The 20,782-nt window shown below is 42.3% G+C and overlaps 1 protein-coding gene across 12 annotated transcripts in view; it reads left to right on the top strand.

The window, feature by feature from the left end:
• Positions 1 to 20,782, top strand: part of LOC147027939 (uncharacterized) — a 32,327-nt gene that overhangs the window by 7,849 nt on the left and 3,696 nt on the right. For 7 of the 12 annotated variants that reach the window (XR_015057335.1, XM_085877800.1, XM_085877799.1 and 4 more), the window contains exons 2-3: positions 808 to 3,003; positions 16,130 to 16,307. Coding sequence is in view for 9 of the 12 variants with exons in the window: in XM_085877800.1 (XP_085733926.1) it covers positions 930 to 3,003; positions 16,130 to 16,307 (2,252 nt within the window). In the remaining 3 variants the exon portion in view is untranslated. Of the gene's footprint in view, positions 1 to 637; positions 732 to 807; positions 3,004 to 4,316; positions 4,990 to 8,862; positions 8,961 to 16,129; positions 16,308 to 20,782 lie in introns of those variants that run through there. The other 5 variants (XR_015057336.1, XM_085877801.1, XR_015057337.1 and 2 more) reach the window with 4 other exon arrangements.

Below are 20,782 nucleotides of genomic sequence, written 5' to 3'. Positions count from 1 at the left end.
GGACAGTGTCTTCTCACCATTTGCATGAAATGCAAGAGAGAATTGTGTTGTGTATACATCTTGTGTTTTTATTTTATTTTATTGCGACTATCGTGTTGTGATTTAAAGCGAGTCCTTTATGTTAATATTCTGACTGTATAAGTCTCGGAATCTTCAGTTTACGATACCACACACCACTTTTCCGTGATCGAATGTGCCGATGTGTCGACGGTTTTTAAAATGTAGACTGTCGACGATTTTTTTTTTGTTTGTTTTTTAAACATCTTATCGAGCCATTAAAATCGAGATGACACCCAGCTTTACTCTCTCGTTCCTTTAGCTTTAAATGTTCCAAGTGGGTTGACAGAACCAGTGGGATTACACTTTTTAAAGAAGAAGAAATGAGAGTGGCAAAATAAGATTCTACATTGTGAACCCTTCATGCAAGGATATAGAAAACGTAAAATTCCCGCAGATCATGGTCTGTTCATTCTTGGCTCTCTTTGTACGCATGGTTGAACCACAATGCCTGGACCCTTCGAAGTTGTGTTTTTAATGAGCATTTTTTTTAAAAATGGACAGGCAAGCACTTTTATTGCCACCTCCTTCGGTTATTCTTCATCACTGCTGAATGTAATTGAGATGTTTGCTTCCACAGTGTTTTACAAGTGGGACACCTGTAGTTGCTGATGGTCGTTGTTGGCGATCAATGGTCCTAGCTGATAAGTTTTCAACTTGAGATATATCTTGGAGTAGGTATCTGTCTGTCTGTCTAATACATTTGGTGTACTTAAAGTTCACTTTATTTGTGTGCTGTTTGTTTTGCAGATTGAGTGGAAGAGGGAGGGTTTCACTGAAGATTCCTTCACCTTTATCAGCGTGGAAGCAAGCTCACGAAGAATCACTTTTCAAGGTTCAAAAGCCAACACAAATTCTCACTAGATACGGATATGGAATCTTTAGAACCACCACTCTCAATGAAGGATAAACAAAAACAAGAGGAAGGTTCTCGCCATCGCTTCAAAAGACGGAAGCGCTCCAAAACAAAGTGCATTGCCTCTCTAGATGACAGGAGCCATCATGTTCAACACATAAATAGTAATTCACATGCATTTGAAAGTAACTGTCTGCACTTGATGAAAGCCCAAAAAATTGGTGAGAAGTTTAATTGTTCTTCCATTCAAGGAGATAAAGCAACGAATGACGTACTTATGAACGAGAAGAAAAGTACGAATATTTTGAGTCATCCACTCGATGATGTCGTTTCTTTACTTCAGCAGCCGTCGAGAAAGATGAGAAATTGTGAAAGCGCAGATTGTTTGGATCAACAATTCGAGGCTTTTATTCAGACACGTGGAGATATGCAGGTATCTGACGATTCTAGTGTGAAAGATATCAAGCGCTTGCGGAAGATTGAGCGTTTTAAAAGGGCTAGAAGACGATTAAAGTTGAAGAAGAAGAAGGAGGCAAAGAAAATTCGGAAAAGTAAACATCTCGATTATAGTACTGTCGAAAAAGCGAACCCTTCGTGCAAGGATAGTCGGGTACATGACTCGTTATGTGAAGTTAAAACGGTTACCAAGAAGAAGAGTATGATAAAGAAGAAGCTTGATTCTTCAGCTACGGATTTTACCGATGGTGACCGTACGGAAATATATGGACAAAAGGATGAATGTGTAAATGCAGAAATCTTCGGTATTCCTTTTGAGTTTTCTCTCGCATCTTGCCAAGATGGTAGTAAGGAGCATGCAGCTGATGTGTTGGTTGACGTCAAGGCGCAGGTTCAAGTTTATTTTGTGGATAAAACGCAGCAGTCTCAGTGTGACGTATGGTTTCCGTTGTATGATAAGTTCCATTTAATGCAGAGTTGTACATCATCTGCCGAGGAAAAGACAAGTTCTGCTGATGGGGACGAGCAATATTGTCAAAGTGGGGCGACTCAAAGTGAAGGTGATTCTCTATCTTTGATCAGAACCGACTTGAATAAACCATCAAATGTGGCAGGTTATGAGAGGCCAAGACGAAGTCAGGATTTAACGTATTCCCCAAACAGAATAGAAACTTTGGATGGTTTTGAAGGAAGCAAAAGAGTAAGAAGTCAGAATCTTGCAGAAGATGTTGCGTTCTCCTCTGAAGCAAAAAAAGAAGAGCACATTCCAATTGCCTCAGTTGTTGATCCACCGGAGAAGATTGTATCGACGCCAAAAATGGCACCTTGCAGTGCAACAAACAGAGTGTCCATTTCTCCCGTCACCCCAGCCAAAGACACTGTGCAGACCACTGAATTTGCTTTCACAAGGACAAAACAGGTTGATTCTCCAAGGAGGACACGGATCAAGTGCGAGCAACCTAGAGTGATTAAACGGTGTAAAAATTGCTGGGTGATGGTAAAGAGGATGGACAAGTGTCCACTCACAGTCCAAGTCGGAGAAAATACAACCAAAGAGACATTTGTTTGTACAAACTACATCAACGCTGTATTATCAGTTCAAGTCGGAGCGCAAAGGGATGATCATTTCACAATTCCACAAATCCTTAATGATTTGGACAAAAATGACAGTTCTGAAGTCAAACACGCTTGCCATTTAACTCTACGTAATCCGCAAATGCAACAACAGCATTTGCTTTGTTCATTACCCAACGATAACACGACCGAAGAAATTGCACGTGATTCTGAACAGCAACATCCTTTTGATCAAACGAGGTTACCGAAAGAAGAAGACTATGAGCTGAATAATGTCGGTTCGACAGCATCGGAAACCTTGTGTGAACATTCGCGAACCAATAAAGCCAGACCCGATGACAATGGAATGTTTACCGTTGAAGAAACCACGAGAGTCCCCTCTCTGCTGGCATCAAACTCTCCACCTGTGTGTGTGGAAAATGTGAGTGGCTATCAATTGAGGAAACGTGACACAGGTTGTAAGAAGACCACTGCGGGATGGAAATGTACCAAAGCATGTTGTTGTGCACTTTGCAGAAAAAGCAACGGAGGAAAAGTTATTCCGACAAGAAAAGTTAAAGGTAATGTTGAAAACTTAATATTTCTGCAGATCATGGTCTGTCTTAAACAGGATGAGTCCTTCAAAAGGAGATTTGATAATTATTGAACAACAAATGTGATACTAGAGATGTTGAAGAAGTTATTCAGTGGTATCCTGGAGCCACTGTTTGTTTTTCTCTTTATAAACTTGCTTGTGTGATTGGTATATGCCATCAGTTTCATGAGTCTGATGTAGTTTTGGAGTGCAATGCCAGATATTTGCCACATTATACGATTAATGGCTCTTCGTCAGATCGAGCAGCGAGCTGTTGTCAAATTCTATGCAAGTAAGTTGTTGGCTCCAATCCTTGAACAGATTTTGGCCATCGAGTTTATTTGGTTTCAGAATAGATTGTGACTCAACGAGTGAAGTGATTCATCTGCCAGGTTGGTGGTCTTGGAGGGGGGGGGGGGCTGGAACTCTGGTGTCCTTGATGCTCTGGGAGATCATCTGAGCTTATTTAGTCCCTAAATTTAGTTATCCTGGTGTATCCCATGAATGCAAATTTTTTTTGTCTGATTTCTTGCATAAATTTGTTTCGTGAACAGTCTTGAATCCTGATCACTAATTTAAGACTACACGCAAAAATGATAATATTGTTATAATGCAGTCATTGACTTGAGAACAGAGTAAATTTGTAACAATGGAGCCCATGTGGACACACATTCTGGTCTCCAGATTGAGGATTACTGAGAGTGGGGCTCTCTTCTACTACTTCTCACCACGGTTTTGATGGCCGTAGTTTATTGAGACATGATATCTGTGGAAGGGAGAGCAGTTGGGTGGGGAACACGGGGTATCGTATCCAAGATTGACATGACAGGGACTTTCAGGAAGGAAAGCAGGGAATTTGAAGGAGGTGGGTTTGGGGTGGATTAGAGGGGGTAGAAAAGATCGAGGTTTTGGATGGGGGAAGATGAGAGGTGGAGGTGAACAGCTGTTTGGGAGACCTGGAGGGATGAGTGGGATCGAAGAGAATGTGGGAGTTTGTTCCAAAGGTGGGAAGAAGGAGGAATGAAAGGGTGAAGGTGAGCAGTGATTCTTGATTTTGGTAGTTTTACCAGAAGGGAGTTGCTGGTGGACCTTGAGCACCCTTTGGAAATATTGGGGGGGGGGGACATATATCAGACAGAGCAGGGGGGGGACATATATCAGACAGAGCAGGGGAGGGGAGGCATGAGAGGAGACTGTAGAAGCCAGACCACTGACCTGCCTGCGGTGAGAGAGTGAGAGGCCCAAAGACAGCCTTATCGCGGGAGATGCCAATGATCCTAAATGCCTTTGTTTCCACAGCGTGAAGCTGAGAAAGGTGAGAGGCAGGAGCACCAGCCCAGAGGGGAGAGCAGTACTCCATCAGGCTGCGGACGAAAGCTTTTTATGTGGTCAGGAGCTCAGGTGGGCCAAGGAAGGGACTTTGCACGATGGAGGATGTCCAGTCAGCGACCGGCTTTGTGGGCCAGCTTGGAAATGTGGCTTTCCCAGGAAAGATCATGGCAGATTGTGAGACCCAGAAGCTTGAATGAAAGGACTTCTTCCAGAGGATTGTTGAAAAAGTAAATGGTGTGGTGGGGTGGTTTCCAGACAGTCCTTTTTAAGAGACATGGAGTGTGAGATTTGTCAGGGGAATATTACATTATATTGTACTAGCAGGGATACCCGTGCTCCGTACAGGAATACCGTGGATGACGGCGGGTCTGAAGGAGTAAATGTCACAGTTTATTGTAAAATTGTAGAGGCTGCCACACATACACTGACGCGCGCACTCACGCACGCACGCACGCACACACACTTTTAATAGTGTGGATACAATATTCACAACATAGAAATCGAAGCCGATCGTGTTTATACACCGCACAGCGTTTATTAATATTCGCAAGATAGAAATCAAACCCGATCGTGTTTATACACCGCACAGCGTTTAATATTTACAACATAGAAATCAAACCCGATCGTGTTAAAACACCGCACAGCGTTTAATATTCGCAACATAGAAATCAAACCCGATCGTGTTAAAACACCGCACAGCGTTTAATATTCGCAACATAGAAATCAAACCCGATCGTGTTTATACACCGTACAGCATTTAATAGCGAACGTAGTGAGCTTCATACTCAACGCGTGCACATGAGAGAATAGTAAACAACAACAACACAATACCCTGGCAATTTGGAATCCGTGTCGTCGGCTATGACCCTTTTGCTTCCGGTTTTTGTCATGGGGAATGATGCGTCCCTGGAGATAAAGGCATCGTCGGAGACATGAAAGACCCAAATATCAGACATGGTGTATATTTCCTCTACTGATTTTAATAAAGATAACTCCCGCATCATCAAAAATAATTTTTAATCGTGATTTACATTATTTGATCGCTGATCCCGAATCCAGGCCGAAGTGACGTAAAAACGTTATACAGTAACAATAAAAATTGTTTTTATAACAATAATGAACAAAGAAAATGTTAATAAATATGACTTACAGATGATTATTATATTATACGGTATAATATACATATGGTCATTTTTTTCAAGTGTGTCGAATGCATAAGTCATAATTCGGAAATCGGGAAGTCGGAAGTCATTGTCTTCAATTGATTGAAGTATTAATTTCTCATTCTCTAGCAAATTCCGTTGGTCCCATGTCAATCGGCTGAACTTGAAAAATTAACGTTATGCAATCAGGCGATGACGTCATAATTCAGAAACCGGGAAGTCTGAAGTCATTGTCTTCAATTGACTGCAGCATTATTTTTTCATTCCATTGCAAATGGCGTTTGCCCCATGTCAATCGGCTGAACTTGAAAAATTAACGTTACGCAATCAGGTGATGACGTCATAATTCGGAAAACCGGGAAGTCTGAAGTCATTGTCTTCAATTGACTGTAGCATTATTTTTTCATTCTATTGCAAATGGCGTTGGCCCCATGTCAATCGGCTGAACTTGAAAAAGTAACGTTACGCAATCAGGTGATGACGTCATAATTCGGAAACCGGGAAGTCGGAAGTCATTGTCTTCAATTGACTGTAGCATTATTTTTTTCATTCTATTGCAAATGGCGTTGGCCCCATGTCAATCGGCTGAACTTGAAAAATTAACGTTACGAAATCAGGTGATGACGTCATAATTCGGAAGTCGGAAGTACAATTCTTTTACATCGGGACACTCCCGGGTACATGTTGTGTCAGCATGTGAAGTTTGGTGAGGATCAGTCCAGTACTTTTCGCGTGCATAGGTCACAGAGAAACACACACACACAGACAGACACACTTTCAACTTTATATATATATAGATTGACATTCATGGCGACATGCATTGGATTGTCGACAAACATATCCAGTACATTATATATGAATGAACTGCGTATTTTTATGCACACATCTGAATGGCTGAAATAAAGTTACATGTCCACATGTTGAGAGGCCAAAAAGAAAATGTCAGTTATTGAAGTCTTGCTTTGCTTCAAAGATTCTCTTTTCTATTTGGTAATGGAGAATAACCAAAAACATATTTCATGTACTTGCACTTCATAAAACCTGCTCCTAAATTCTGTGATACTGTAATTTAAGATTATTTCGATACAGTTTCCTTGACTGGGAGCAACTGTGAAACTAAAAAGTCAGTCATGTATTTCACGGCCCATTAATTTCCATTAAACAATAGTGTTAAATGCCGTTCATGTGTATTTTCAATTTGATGTTAAAGAAATTCTGTAATTTCAACAGTTTTTCATCAAATCATGGAAAAGTGAAGGAATACTGTTTATCTACAATTCTGGTTGCCAATTTTCAGACGTGATGAATAAGCCAAAGTGGAGATATTGTTACGAATCTGGAAGCCATTGCACACAGACAGACAGACAGCGGTCCCCGTAGCTCAGTTATTTCGATAAGTATGTGTTTATAGTTCGAATCCCTCCTTCTGTCTAATGGGAATTTCGTGTGTGCGCTGCGAGTTATTTTATAGTTAGGTTATTTAAATCTCCAGATCCCCTCCACCTGTGGCCACAGTGTCTTTCAGCGCTTGCGCCCTCGCCTCGCGGCCGTAGCATACGAGGCGAGGTCCTCGCGTGCTTGATTCGACTTCCTCAAATTGGTCTGCATTCCAACACATCGTCGTTTCTCTAGCAAGAGGGGTACAGACAATTGTAGAGGGGTGGGGTTTTCCTGACTTGGCCATAACCCCGCCCAGAAAGGGCGGATCCATGGAGGTCCCTGTCCAATCAGGGCGATCAGCACGTCAGCTCCACCAAGGCCCGCCCCACTCAGAGTGGTTGATAAAGGACGACGCAACCCTCAGAGACAGAGACAGAGACAGAGACAGAGACAGAGACAGAGACAGAGACAGAGACAGAGACAGAGACAGAGACAGAGACAGACCATGACCTGACCCTAGGTATCACCAACACATGCAAAATTTGGAGATCAGCCCATCCCTGTTTTTCTTCTATGATTTTTAGATATACATACAAAGGTAAGTACGTACATGCATACATACAAACATATATTTGCCTTATTTAATATAGTGGGATTATTGTGATTATTAATTTATTTAATTTTTTCAACTTTGCTCAACATTTTTTGCATCACTGTTAATGTGTTTAACTTGGCTAAAAATTATATTACAATACAGATCTGTCAGACCATGGTTTACTCAATGTATACCTGAAAAGTGTGACGAATATCGAAATGATGTAAATCAAAGCAATTTTTCTCAATCACGGTGCCTTCCCCCCAAAAATAATTTATGGAATAAACGGGGATGCATTCCTCACATCGCCACATCATGTATTATATTTCGCTTTAACCGAAGATATTACTATTTTTTTCTTTCTTTTTTGGTTGATGACAATTTTAATCAAATACACATGCAGTGTAAATCTCTAAGTAAGTGTGTCAGTGGGTCTCCTCCATAACTCCAAAACCATGAAACTTCGTGGCCCCCAAACTTATTTTATTTGCATGCATACTGAGGGAACTCAAAGGGAGTGCATGAATGAAAATTAGGTGTTTGGGTTAATTAAAACACCCCATTTGAAGATGATTAACGGTAAAACCAGAAAAGGGCTTGCCTTCGGTCACCCTGTGTTTGGATCATGGGTCTTGATCAGCCATTTTGTGCGCTCAGCTCAAAAATGCCTTGCCTTGGAACAGGTTGGTTTATGTACGATAAAGCTTTATACATGGCTGATTTCTGAATGTCAGACCTACAAATTGCTTTTCTGTGTTTGTTGTAACCGATCGCTAATCGCTTGCCAAGCCTGCCGTGACTTATCAACCGTTTTGTTGGAGTGCTTGCTGAAGTGCTTAATAATGGTGGGTGGAATTGATTCCAAAGTACTTGATTCCAACCATGGAAGCGAAAGGAATAGAGTAGTGAACGGGAATGAACGTCTATTCTGAGTAATTCCTACTTCTGAGAAATAATTAAGTGTTTGTTTATTTTATTTTATTTTCAGGGAATTTTTTTTTTCACCCCTGTTGGGCATGTTCCAGTTGCACATGGCTTGGTAAATGGGACATTTCAATATTAGGGTATCAAAAGTACATGTTTAAATCCATAATTATGCCTGTTCAATAGATATAAATTTCATATTAAATCTCGATCTGCACCAATATGAATAGATGTTATGTTGAAAATTTTGAGGCTCCATGTTGAACGGTTACTATTTTACAGGCATGTGAATATTGACATGTTTCTGCATTTACAGTGGAATCAGTGGCCAAATTTGACATGGCATTTTTATTTGTATAATATAAAACATCAGATTGCAGCACAGGTCGTAATTAATGCTCTCAGAAGGAGGCTATGGCCTTGACCTTTCATCCACATGGAATTTTCCTAGAAATGCAGCATGGTTTTGACAATATAACCACTGCAGATGACATACCTTCGTAATCAGCTTGTGAAAGAAATCCATGGATGCCGCAATAGCCCACACAGGTAAGCTTAATTGTATTTTAAAAACATGTAATTACTTTTCAAATATTAAGTAGAAGTCACACTACTTATAACAAGTGCTAAAACTTGTATTTGGTGCTGTGTATTTAATACATCAGCTGTGAACTGGCAAGTAGTTCATTTCTGTCACGTACCTCAACACCCTACTTACCCCCATAATTTTGTTAAAATTTTCAAAAATATAATATTTGCTATCATTTTCTTTATGTCAGTTGGTACAGGACATGTTATAAAATGTTATTAGTAAGGGCATCTCTAGAATATATATTTATATTTTAAAATAATTAACTCATTATTTTCTGTCACGTACCTCAACATTTTCTACATATTTGTTATTTGTGCAATATTAGGTGCTCTATACTGAAATATTCTACACAATGAATGAGCCTTGTGCATTAAATCTCTCCATCTATGGTTACAGCTTGTATGATGTATCCCCAAGAGGCTTATTTAACAGACTTATTTGACTAATTTTGGTATGCCAATATATGCGATCATGCAATATATCCCAAGTAAATTGTGGAAAAATTGTGCTGTGAAGCACTTTTTGAGGATTGCTACTGTCTCACATAAAGTATTGTATGGCTATATTCTAATTTTATTGGCATAACTACCTAGTAATAAAGCACTTAAAATGAATAAAACATCTATATAACATTTAATTATTTTAAAATAAATAGTCAAAAATGTCTAAAATTATTCCACCAGCAAAAACTGCAGAAAATTGTCCCATAAAGTGTTTTGGACAGTTGCCAATGTGTTAGATAAGTATTTATATGTGTAATATTCTGTTTTTACCTTCTGCAGTCAGTAAAACCAACATTACATTGTTTATGAACAACACCAATGTCTGTTTATTTATGCTTCATTATTACTTTAATAAACATTGGTAATTGCTAGTATGACAAGGAGAGACATACATTTACTCGAAATGAAAGTAAAAACTCACTGGTCACACATTTTGTGTGCCTAAATTTCTGTGCCTAAGGGTGCCTCGGCTTCACCCCAAACTGTTCAGACCCCTTTAACTATATTTATTTTCTTTTTTTATTTTCTTATTCAGCACACTCTCATGTACATTTTGATATATGATACATGGAAATATATTCATTTTGAAATTTTCTTGTCTGTGGCCACTTTGTGTCCCATTTACCATGCTATCACCCTAATGCATTAATTGAAAAGGAACACACCTGTGGGGCGTCCCGTTTTCAATAAAGCAGCAAAAGCAAGTCACTTGAAAAGTAAACACGCCTCAAAGGGGTGTTGCTATTTAAAAGTAAGTCATTTAGAGTTGGCCAGTAAAGCATGCCGATTGCTTTGCTGATGAGCGGGTGGGCAATACATCGACTGACTAAGTATTTGAGTGTTGACAATGTCGTTCAAAAGGTCCAGAAGTGCAATTTGGAACTATTTTGGGAAGGTTTAATGAAACTGTCTGAACATTACATGCTCACTATGTTCAATTGACATTGCTCATCACTGCAATCTTTCCAATATGCGAAAACATTGGAAAACCAAACACAAGAGAGTACCTCTTGGTGACGGTTGAGAATGTGGATTCAAAGAAATCAAAGTCTGCAACAGCAACAAGTTCACTTTCGCAATCGACGACTGAAAGCACTTTCACCCCGGTATGCTGTCTTCCCTTCCCCTACCCTCACACTGCCTTCCTTCCCTCCCCTTGCGCTGCCTCCCCTCCCCTTGTGCTTCCTTCCCTCCCCTCCCCTTGCGCTGCCTTCCCTCCCCTCCCCTTGTGCTGCCTTCCCTCCCCTCCCCTTGTGCTGCCTTCCCTCCCCTCCCCTCCCCTTGTGCTGCCTTCCCTCCCCTCCCCTTGTGCTGCCTCCCCTCCCCTCCCTTTGTGCTGCCTTCCCTCCCTTTGTGCTGCCTTCCCTCCCTTTGTGCTGCCTTCCCTCCCCTTGTGCTGCCTCCCCTCCCCTCCCCTTGCGCTGCCTCCTCCCCTCCCCTTGCGCTGCCTCCCCTCCCCTCCCCTTGCGCTGCCTCCCCTCCCCTCCCCTTGCGCTGCCTCCCCTCCCCTCCCCTTGCGCTGCCTCCCCTCCCCTCCCCTTGCGCTGCCTCCCCTTCCCCTCCCCCTCTCTCCCCTTCCCCTCATCTCTCTCCCCTCCTACCCCCTCTTCCCCCCCCTGTCTTCATATTCCCATCAGCGAAGCGACGAGTTGTATTTCCTCGTAAAAAAAGAATTACAAGACATGTTTCAATAAAAGTAAACCTCCTCCCAAATTGGTCAAACTTAGTGGTACTCTTCTTCTTCCTCATCCTCCTCCTTCAATAAACGTCAGCATTTTTGTAGCGACATACCATAGTCAGATGCAAACCTAATAACCTGGAACCATCAACTGCACGTGCACCGGTGTAAAGACTTCAAGCGACCCCCCCCTTTCAAGTTACCTCCCGGTAATCTGAAATCAATTTCAAGTTACCCCTGGGGGTAGCCTGAACCCGATTTCGTATTACCCCAGCACTTTGACATTCCCCCCTCCCTGATTTAGCTGAAATGAAGGAGGGGGTAATTTGAAATCGCTACACCGGCATCCATTCTATAAATAACATCTAATTTCACTTCTAAGGTAATTGTTTCACACTGCTTACTTGTTCACTTACTTGTGAACCAGTGATGGGATTTTGACCAAACTTGGTATAAGTATAAAGTATGATGCCAAGATGAACTGATTAGATGATGGCATCAGGAGGTCAAAGGTCGGAGTCTGTGATGGGTTTTTATTACCGCAATAATTTAACGTCTGATCTAAGTCAAACAGTACATATATGTATAATGATGTATACATAAACTGTTTAGATTATGGTGTCAAGAGGTCAAAGGTCAGGTCATGTCATGTAAAAATGTGTTATTTGAGAACAGCTGAGGGGATTTCAATCAAACTTGGTACAAGTATGTACAGTATAACGATGTAATACTTTGGGCAGAGGCATATCTGACGACATCCAAGACCTCACAAGCCATCAAGGATAAACACCAATTGATGATGACCCAAGGTGTGCTCCTTCTTCACAACAGCATGCTTGTGCACAAGACCCGTGTCGAGCATAGCTCTGGCTTTGAGCAACTGGATCAGCCAGGAGCAAGACCCCAATAATCATCTTTTTTTGACATTTGAAGTTCCACCTGTTTCGCTGCCGATGAGGAACTGATCAGAGAACGGAGCAATCTGAAAAACTCCACTTTTCGTACAGGCGTTTTTAGCAGAAATATTTGGTCAACCTCCCACAAATTGCAACAAAAGCAAACTCAACACATTTTGATTCCTGGATATGTCCTCAGTGACAGAAAAAGTCCGAAGGGATCCTCTGGGGGGAAAGTCCTGAAATCATGGAAATCCAATATGGCTGCCACCCGGCTTCGGGGAAAATGAGAAAATTGTAAAGTTTGATATTTTAATATGTAAATATGTTTTTCTGTATTCTAATTGTTTCTAGTTATGGTCAGTATATTGATATGCAAGAGTGATTATTAAAAAGTGAAATGTATTGAGGGTAAGATAAAAAATTATAGCTTTTTTGTCCAAAAATGTCAATTTTTTTGTCCCGGAAAAAAATATATATTTACCTGATACTGATTTTGGCTCCTGGACAAAAAAAATAAGAAACGTTGAAGACACAAGATGAAATAAAGTCTATGGAAATACAATATAATTATGTAAATCATTGAAACATGACAAAATTCACAATTCCACTCGGAGCAATCACATCTGCCTGACGAAGGTTTCGAAATGAAAATGAAAATTCGCATTAAACTTAGAAACTACATCCATTACAAACTTACGATACATGTTGAGAAAAATCAAGCGTATTAAAGTAAGAACTCAACAATGTCGTCATCATCCTCATCATTGTCACATGGAGTGTTTGTGCAGCCAGAGCCCCTGCAGTTTCGACAAGTTGGAGTGCACTCACTGTTGTGCTTCTTGCAGGTGCATCTCATGGTGCGACATTCAGCCTGGCAGTTGCACCTAATGACACGTAACATCTTTTCAGGAGCTGGAGCTATTGATGTCTGAAGTGGCACAAAACCCTCGTCACACTTCTGCCAACCCCAGTCTGTGGAAGAAGTATGCAAGTCTGATGTCTTGAAACGAATCAAAGACCACCTTCAGAAGCATGCCGAGTCTGCAAAGATATCTTCTCGAACTTCAGCGCTCTGGGTTCAGTATATGGACATGCTGGACATTCTACGCAAATACATCCGGGCAGAGCGCACTGGGAACTGGGCACTACATCTACAGGCCATCCAGGAAATGCTGCCTTACCTGGCAGCCTCAGACCACAACCTGCATGCAAAATCTGCGAGGGTGTATCTGCAGCAGATGTCAAACCTCAAAACTGAACATCCCAATGTCCAGCAACGTTTTGATGAGGGGTTCCATGTGGTTCGACGAAGTGATCGCCTGTGGGCAGGTCTTTCATCTGACCTGATCATCGAACAAGTTCTCATGAGAAGTTTGAAGACCAGCGGGGGGCTCACACGAGGGCGAGGAATGACAGCAACAACGGCTGGTATGGCTACTATCAATGCCTGCTTGTGCAGAAATAAACCAGGCAATGCAGGAGCTCACAGGTGTGAACTACAACACTGGAGAGCAGAAGAAGGACATGACCAAGGCAAGACAATCTCGTGACTGGAAGGACACACTATCAGCTCTTCAGTATTTACAGGAACGGAATCCGTTCAGTAGAGATCCATGTCTGAGGAACATTGCCACTGGAGTTCATGCACACACCACCGTCAACGTCGATACAGCACATGCTGTAGGAGCCAAAATATTGAAATCTGTGGATGGGAAAACACCTGCCGAGTACACATTTAAGAGGAAAGACCAAGTTGTCACCCTCGGCATGAAGTCATCTGTCAAGATTTATGGAGAGAAAGTTCAGGTTGACCCACAACTCCTCTTCCAGAGACTGATCACTGTTGCACAGACAGCAGAAGAACTGGAGTGGGCCTTCAAATATGAACTGTGCAGCTATCCACCAACCCTCTTTGATTCCTCTCTTCAGCTCCGAGAAGCACACAAACCAGTCTTTGCTGATGCCATCTGGGATCTTCTTGGATCCGATGTCCCAGCTGATATCCCAATGATAGGAAACAGTATGTTTTGGATGGCGGGGCACTTGTTCAACGCATTCCATGGTCTCGTGGATCTACATGCAGAGACATATGCCACCAGTACACTGATTATGTAACGAAGAAGTACGGAGATGCCATAGTCGTGTTTGATGATTATGAGAGTACCAACACGAAGGACATGACACACCAGAGACAGTCTAAAGGGAATGCTGGCACTACTGTGACATTTACAGCTGACATGCGTCTCACAATGAAGGAACAGTTTCTTGCCAATAGGCAGAATAAACAGCGATTCATTTTTATGTTGAGTGAAGAGCTTCAGAAGAAGAACTGTGAGACACACCATGCCTCAGGGGATGCTGATCTCCTGATTGTACTGAAGGCCATGCAGTCTGCTACTGTCACCAACACTATGTTAGTTGGTGATGACACAGACCTCCTCGTCCTCCTATGCTACCATGCAAGCTTAGAATCCCATGACCTCTTCTTTTTTCCGAGCCAAAGAAGAACACTAAGAAGCCTCGCATCTGGAACATCAAGGCAACAAAGAAAATGATTGGTACAGACATATGCAAGCACATACTGTTTCTACATGCAGTTCTTGAGTGCGACACGACATCTCGTCTTCATGAGATTGGAAAGGAAGCTTCCCTCAAAAAGTTCAAAGCAAACAACACATTCCGTGAGCAGGCCAAGGTTTTTGATACATATCCAGCTTCCGTATGTGATTTGGCAGATGCAGGAGAAAAAGCATTGGTGATAATCTACAACGGAAAGTCAACTGACACCCTGGACACCCTCCGGTATCAGCGGGACTGGGACAAGGTGGCTTGGAGCTCCTCTCACGTGCAACCACAGACGCTACCACCAACATCATAAGCAGCAAAGTATCACAGCCTGCGCGTGTATCTGCAAGTCCAAGAATGGAAGGGATGTGCAGATGAACTTCTTCCGATGAACTTCTGGGGTTGGCAGAAGTGTGACGAGGGTTTTGTGCCACTTCAGACATCAATAGCTCCAGCTCCTGAAAAGATGTTACGTGTCATTAGGTGCAACTGCCAGGCTGAATGTAGCACCATGAGATGCACATGCAAGAAGCACAACATTGAGTGCACTCCAGCTTGTGGAAACTGCAGGGGCTCTGGCTGCACAAACACTCCATGTGACAATGATGAGGATGATTACGACATTGTCGATTTCTAACTTTAATACGCTTTATTTTTCTCAACATGTACAGTAAGTTTATAATGGATGTAGTTTCTGAGTTTAATGCGAATTTTCATTTTCATTTCGAAACCTTCGTCAGGCAGATCTGATTGCTCCGAGTGGAATTGTGAATTTTGTCACGTTTCAATGATTTACATAATTATATTGTATTGCCATAGACTTGATTTCATCTTGTGTCTTCAACATTAATTTTTTTTTTGGTCCAGGAGCCAAAATCAGTATCAGGTAAAAAATTTTTTTCCAGGACAAAAAAGACATTTTTGGACAAAAAAGCTATAATTTTTTAGTTTACCCTCAATACATTTCACTTTTTTATAATTATTCTTGTATATTAATATACTGACCATAACTAGAAACAATTAGAATGCAGAAAAACATATTTACAGATTAAAATATCAATCTTTACAATTTTCTCATTTTTCCCCGAAGCCGGGTGGCGGCCATATTGGATTTCCATGATTTCAGGACTTTCCCCCCGGAGGATCCCTTAGGACTTTTTTCTGTCACCGAGGACATATCTAGGAATCAAAATCTGTTGTTTGCTTTTGTTGCAATTTGTGGGAGGTCACCCGACATTTTGACTGTACTATTTACTGGCAAAGACAGTTTGACGTACAAACATACCAAGTGCATTGGAGTCGAGGGACTCTATTGAAAAAACGTGTCTTAGTTTTGTGAAGAAGAGTGCTGGACAAGTGGAAAACAAATAATGAAAACCGCGTCATTGTTTGCTTTCCAGTTAACTTTTTTCAGGCTTTATGGAACGAAAACGGTGAACTGTTTTCCAGGAAATAATGTTTGACACCTCTGCTCTTGCCAGGCACTGGTGATGGTCACTGGACCAGCAGTGAGTTGCGGCTTCTCAAAACTATACGGCTCTCCGTTCTGTCACACACAGACTCATTGAATGAAGACCTGCAGCACAACAGAAAATTTCCCTGGAAGGACATCGCAAGAAATGTCAAGACCAGAAATCAGGGCCAGTGTCTGCAAAAATGGTAAAAGCTCAGGAGGTTTTGTCCAATTTTTCTTTAACTTGTATCTTCGTGATAATGTTGATTTTGACCGTTTTATCCTATTGTGGCTCAATCATGGTCACTGTGAACTTGTACAACCTATTTGGAAATGGTATGAAACACTTGTTCCAGTGCAGTCCAACCGTCCTTCTGTTTGACTCGTCACTCTTATCTCTTGTGATGCCACAGTATTGTTTTCTGACGGTTTTTTTTATTATCATGGCAAGCTTTTTTCTTGAGAGGTACCATACCTTTTTAATTTTCAAGTGTTTTGTATAGTCATCGTGTAATGAATACAGGCTACAACAAAAGACTAATCGATTCAGCGACCAGCCACAGACAAATTTTGATGTTTTGTTGGTAAAGTCTAATATTATTATTATTTGAAATTAGCAGGATTGCTCCGTCCGTCCCTCTGTCTGTTGTGCTCTTTGCGCTGGGACATAATTAAGGTGTTACGTCTAGCACTAGGTCAGGCCTCCATGGCCATGCACATCATCCAGGCATCATTCAATCAGTCGCATTGCTATGCTGATGGCAGCTGAATACCATAACCCATATATTTGACTTCCGGAGGCGACGGGCTGAATGGCAGACACGAGGCGTTGGAATGACATGTAGTAACTAAGACGGCATTGCATCTGGAACGTCATTATGGTGTTGCATTTAGTGTACGGCTCGACCAGCGTTTTTCAACCTTTTTTGTCCCACGCCCCACTTTGATTTTCAAGAAAATCGTACGCCCCACCATGATTGGAGACACTACAGTATATACTACATATGTATTTAAAAGGAAAAGCAATGAAAGCGATCATATATTGATTCATTAATTCTGAATCCTCATGCCCTACCAAAATATTGCCACTCCGCACCTTGAAACACTGGGTTAGACCTTTAACGCTGAATTATTCATTACTCATGGTTTGGGTTTTGAATGGGAGATTATCTGAGATGAGTGGGAACAGCTGTCTTGAAGACCTGGAGGGAAGAATTAGATCAAAGACGATGTGAAAGTTTGTTCCATGGATGGGGTGGGGGAGGGAAGAGGAACGAATGAGTGGAAGTGAAGTGATTCTGGATTTGGGGAGTTACACCAGCAGGGGGTTAATGTTATCAGAGTGGTGGGCTTGGAATCTGAGGATCCTGAGTTCAAATCCCACTTGGCCGTTGAATTGATACCAGGTGGGGTTGACTCTGCCTGTCATCCTGAGGTCGGCAAAATGAGTGCCAGCATGCTGGTATCCTGTGTTGGAGTGGTGGCCCGTCCAGGATTATGTCCAATCGCCAAGAAGACTGCTTAGGCAGCATCAACGCTCTGCACAGAGTACGAGTTGATGTTTGCGTGTGCCCTACAGAAACCTGGGGAGGGGCAAAGCATGGAAAGAGCAGAGGGTGCAAGATCAGAAAGGAGGCGGTAGAAGAGAGAGACCAGTGACCCGTCTGTGATAGGCCCATCGACTCAGACTCAGTGTGGGAGATTTCAATAATCTTGAAGGCCTTTGTTTCCAAGATGTCATTGAAGTTCTTTCCTTGCTGGGGATACAATTTTTTTTTCAGCTTGTACACCTGACACTCGTTGGCACCACAGGCTGTTTTATTCCATGATACGTGATGCAATGATGTGGAAGTTGTCCAATTGTGGGGGGAAAAAAAATCAAGAAGCTTCATCTCTTTCTGAAAAGTATTTTGGAGAAATTTAATTACTTCAGCAGGAGATGGGGCATCTGAGTTATCAGTCCTGCAAATCCTCAGTTGCACGCTCTATCTCATTAAAATCCGATACCGAGCAAGTGCCGTCTGAATCGCTCGACTCGTGCCCGATTAATGACATCTTTTACCTTTACAAGTGCAGCGGACACTGGCATCGACTCGACAAAAATCAAATCCTCAGGCAATGGTTCAATCTCTGATGAGGTCTCTGATGTGTTAGGGAACTAAGCACACTTATTGTTTGAATGTCAGAACTAAGCTCAACATTTCCTGATGTACAGTCTCTCGAAGATCCTTCTTGACTTGGAACATCAGCTAACAAAGCAATTTTTTTTTTTTGTATACCTTGTTGAGGCTCGTATATGAGAGCTAACACACAACGCACATCAAGGGGGGCATGAGGCAGGAGGGAGGGAGTGGGAAGGACAAAACAGTGGGAAACAGAGACATTACCAGATGTGTGGAAGCGAGAGGGATGGGACGGGGAACATGGGGAATATAAGATGGACATTACAGGGACTTTCAAGAAGGAAAGCAGGGAATTTGAAGGAGGTGGGCTTGGGTGGATTATCGGGGGTAGAAAAGATCAAGGATTTGGATGGGGGATGATAAGGTGTTGGTGAACAGCTGTTTTGAAGGTCTGGAGGGAAGAATGGGATTGAAGACAGTGTGGGAGTTTATTCCAAAGGCAGGAAAAAAGAGGAATGAAAGAGTGAAGGTGAGCAGTGATTCGTGATATTGGTAGTTTTACCAGAAGGGGATTGTTGTTGGCGGACCTTGAGTGCCCATCCGAAATGTGGTGGGGATAAATCGTAAAGAGAACAGGGGGGGGTGAGACTGGAGAGGAGACGGTAGAAGACAGAAAGACCACTGACCAACCTGCAGTGATTGAGTGAGAGGCCCAAAGACTCAGCCTCATTGCGGGAGATGCCAATGATCCGAAATGCCTTGGTTTCTACAGCGTGAAGCCGAGAAAGGTGGGAGGTAGGAGCACCATCCCAGAGGGGAGAGCAGTACTCCATCAGGCTGCGGACAAAAGCTTTGCAAGTGGTCAGGGGCTCAGGTGGGCCGAGGAAGGACTTTGCACAAACGGAGGATTCCCAGTAGGTGACTGGCTTTGGAGGCGAGGTTTGAAATGTGGCTTTCCCAGGAAAGGTCATGGCAGATAGTGAGACCGAGAAGCTTGAAAGAAAGGACTTCTTCCAGAGGATTGTTGAGAAAGTGGATGGGGGGATTTTCTAAACGGTCCTTTCGAAGAGACATCGTGAGAGTGAGATTTGTCTGGATTGAAAGACATGTTCCACTTGTTGGACCAGTTTGTGATTTTATCCAAATCAGCAGTGAGCGAAGAAGCTGCTGCTTGCCGGTCTGAGGGATGACCGATGGTTCGGCAGAGGGTGGAGTCATCAGCAAAGAGATTTTGAGGATTTTCCAGAGAGTCGGAGAGATCATTGATGAAAACCAGAAAAAACAGGGCCCAGAACGCTACCTTGAGGAACTCCAGCCTGGACAGGAAGGGGGGATGAAAGAACTCCATTTAGGGCCACACGGTGACTGCAACAGGAGAGGAAGTCTGTGAGCCATGAGTGGAGATGGCCTTGGATACCAAAGGAAGAGTTTGGCGATACCATAGGAAGAGAGCAGGGCAGGGTGCCAGACTGTGTCAAAAGCACGTGATATGTCCAGGGATATGGCTCAGATTTCCTGTCGAGCATTGAGGGCTACCATCCATTGTTGGGAGAGCAGAAGCAGCATGTTGATGCTCCATAACCTCCTCGTTGACACTAAGAGGACAGGATTCAACACCGAAAAGGTTTGGGTTACCTTAACTCTTACTGAGTAACACCATTTTAACAGCGACCGCTTCAGCATATGAAACGGGCTCGACTGTACTTGAACCTTGGTGCCGTCATTTTTCTCGTGTAACCACACAAAAGTCGTTATCCTCAGTTTGATTTTCAGAACTTTCGTCTGGCTCTGAAGGAACTTCAAAGAGAGGTCACTTTGATGGTTTGGGGACAATGACGTCAACTTTGAAACCACCATTGGAATACATTTGAGAAAGTGTATCACCAGAACCAGGGAAAATGGGTACCGCATGTACGTTTATTCATGTGAACATCAACGTTATCACAGATGAACAAATATGTATGTGACGGGTCATCACCGATGCGCATGAGAAAAGTAAGAATTTTACAGCCCTACTTTGAGTTTAGGGTCTTGTAAGCATAATACAAAGAAAGTTTCAACACCAATATGTTGACTGATTAAATGGAAGAATTATAATTCCAAGCTTTTGAATGAGCAATTCAAAAAAAAAGTTGTGTGTTTGATGTCTAAAAATGATGTGAGAGAGACGTATTTCAACTGAAAAAGTGTCGAACTAATTGAATGAACAAGTCAAAATGCTCATTTATAGTACTGTTGCGGTTCTGCGAAGCCGGCACTCCCTCAAGGCAATGGCATCCAACTTTTCGCGATCCCGAGACAGTTATTTCATTAGTATTCATTCAGTTCGCCCTTCGGTATGTCTTGTGGGTAAATGGGCCAAGATGCGTTGCGTAGGGCTTTTAGTTCGATCTTCAATTCCCTATTCTTTCACTTATTTTATTGTATTCACTTTATTTTGCACACAAACACTGCCCATGCATGCATGCACGCCACATCGGTGACATTGCCTGCGGAGAAGGAGTAACAAATATCACCGCAGCCTCATTTGCATACACGCACCGTTTCCCTGTTCAAAC

This window comes from Eptatretus burgeri, chromosome 4 (genome assembly GCF_056783735.1).
Source record: "Eptatretus burgeri isolate ZD-2024b chromosome 4, Ebu_testis_v1, whole genome shotgun sequence".
In the NCBI taxonomy this organism is placed as follows: domain Eukaryota; kingdom Metazoa; phylum Chordata; class Myxini; order Myxiniformes; family Myxinidae; genus Eptatretus; species Eptatretus burgeri.
Note: the sequence above shows the minus strand (reverse complement) of the source record. Positions and strands in the feature narration are given on the sequence as shown.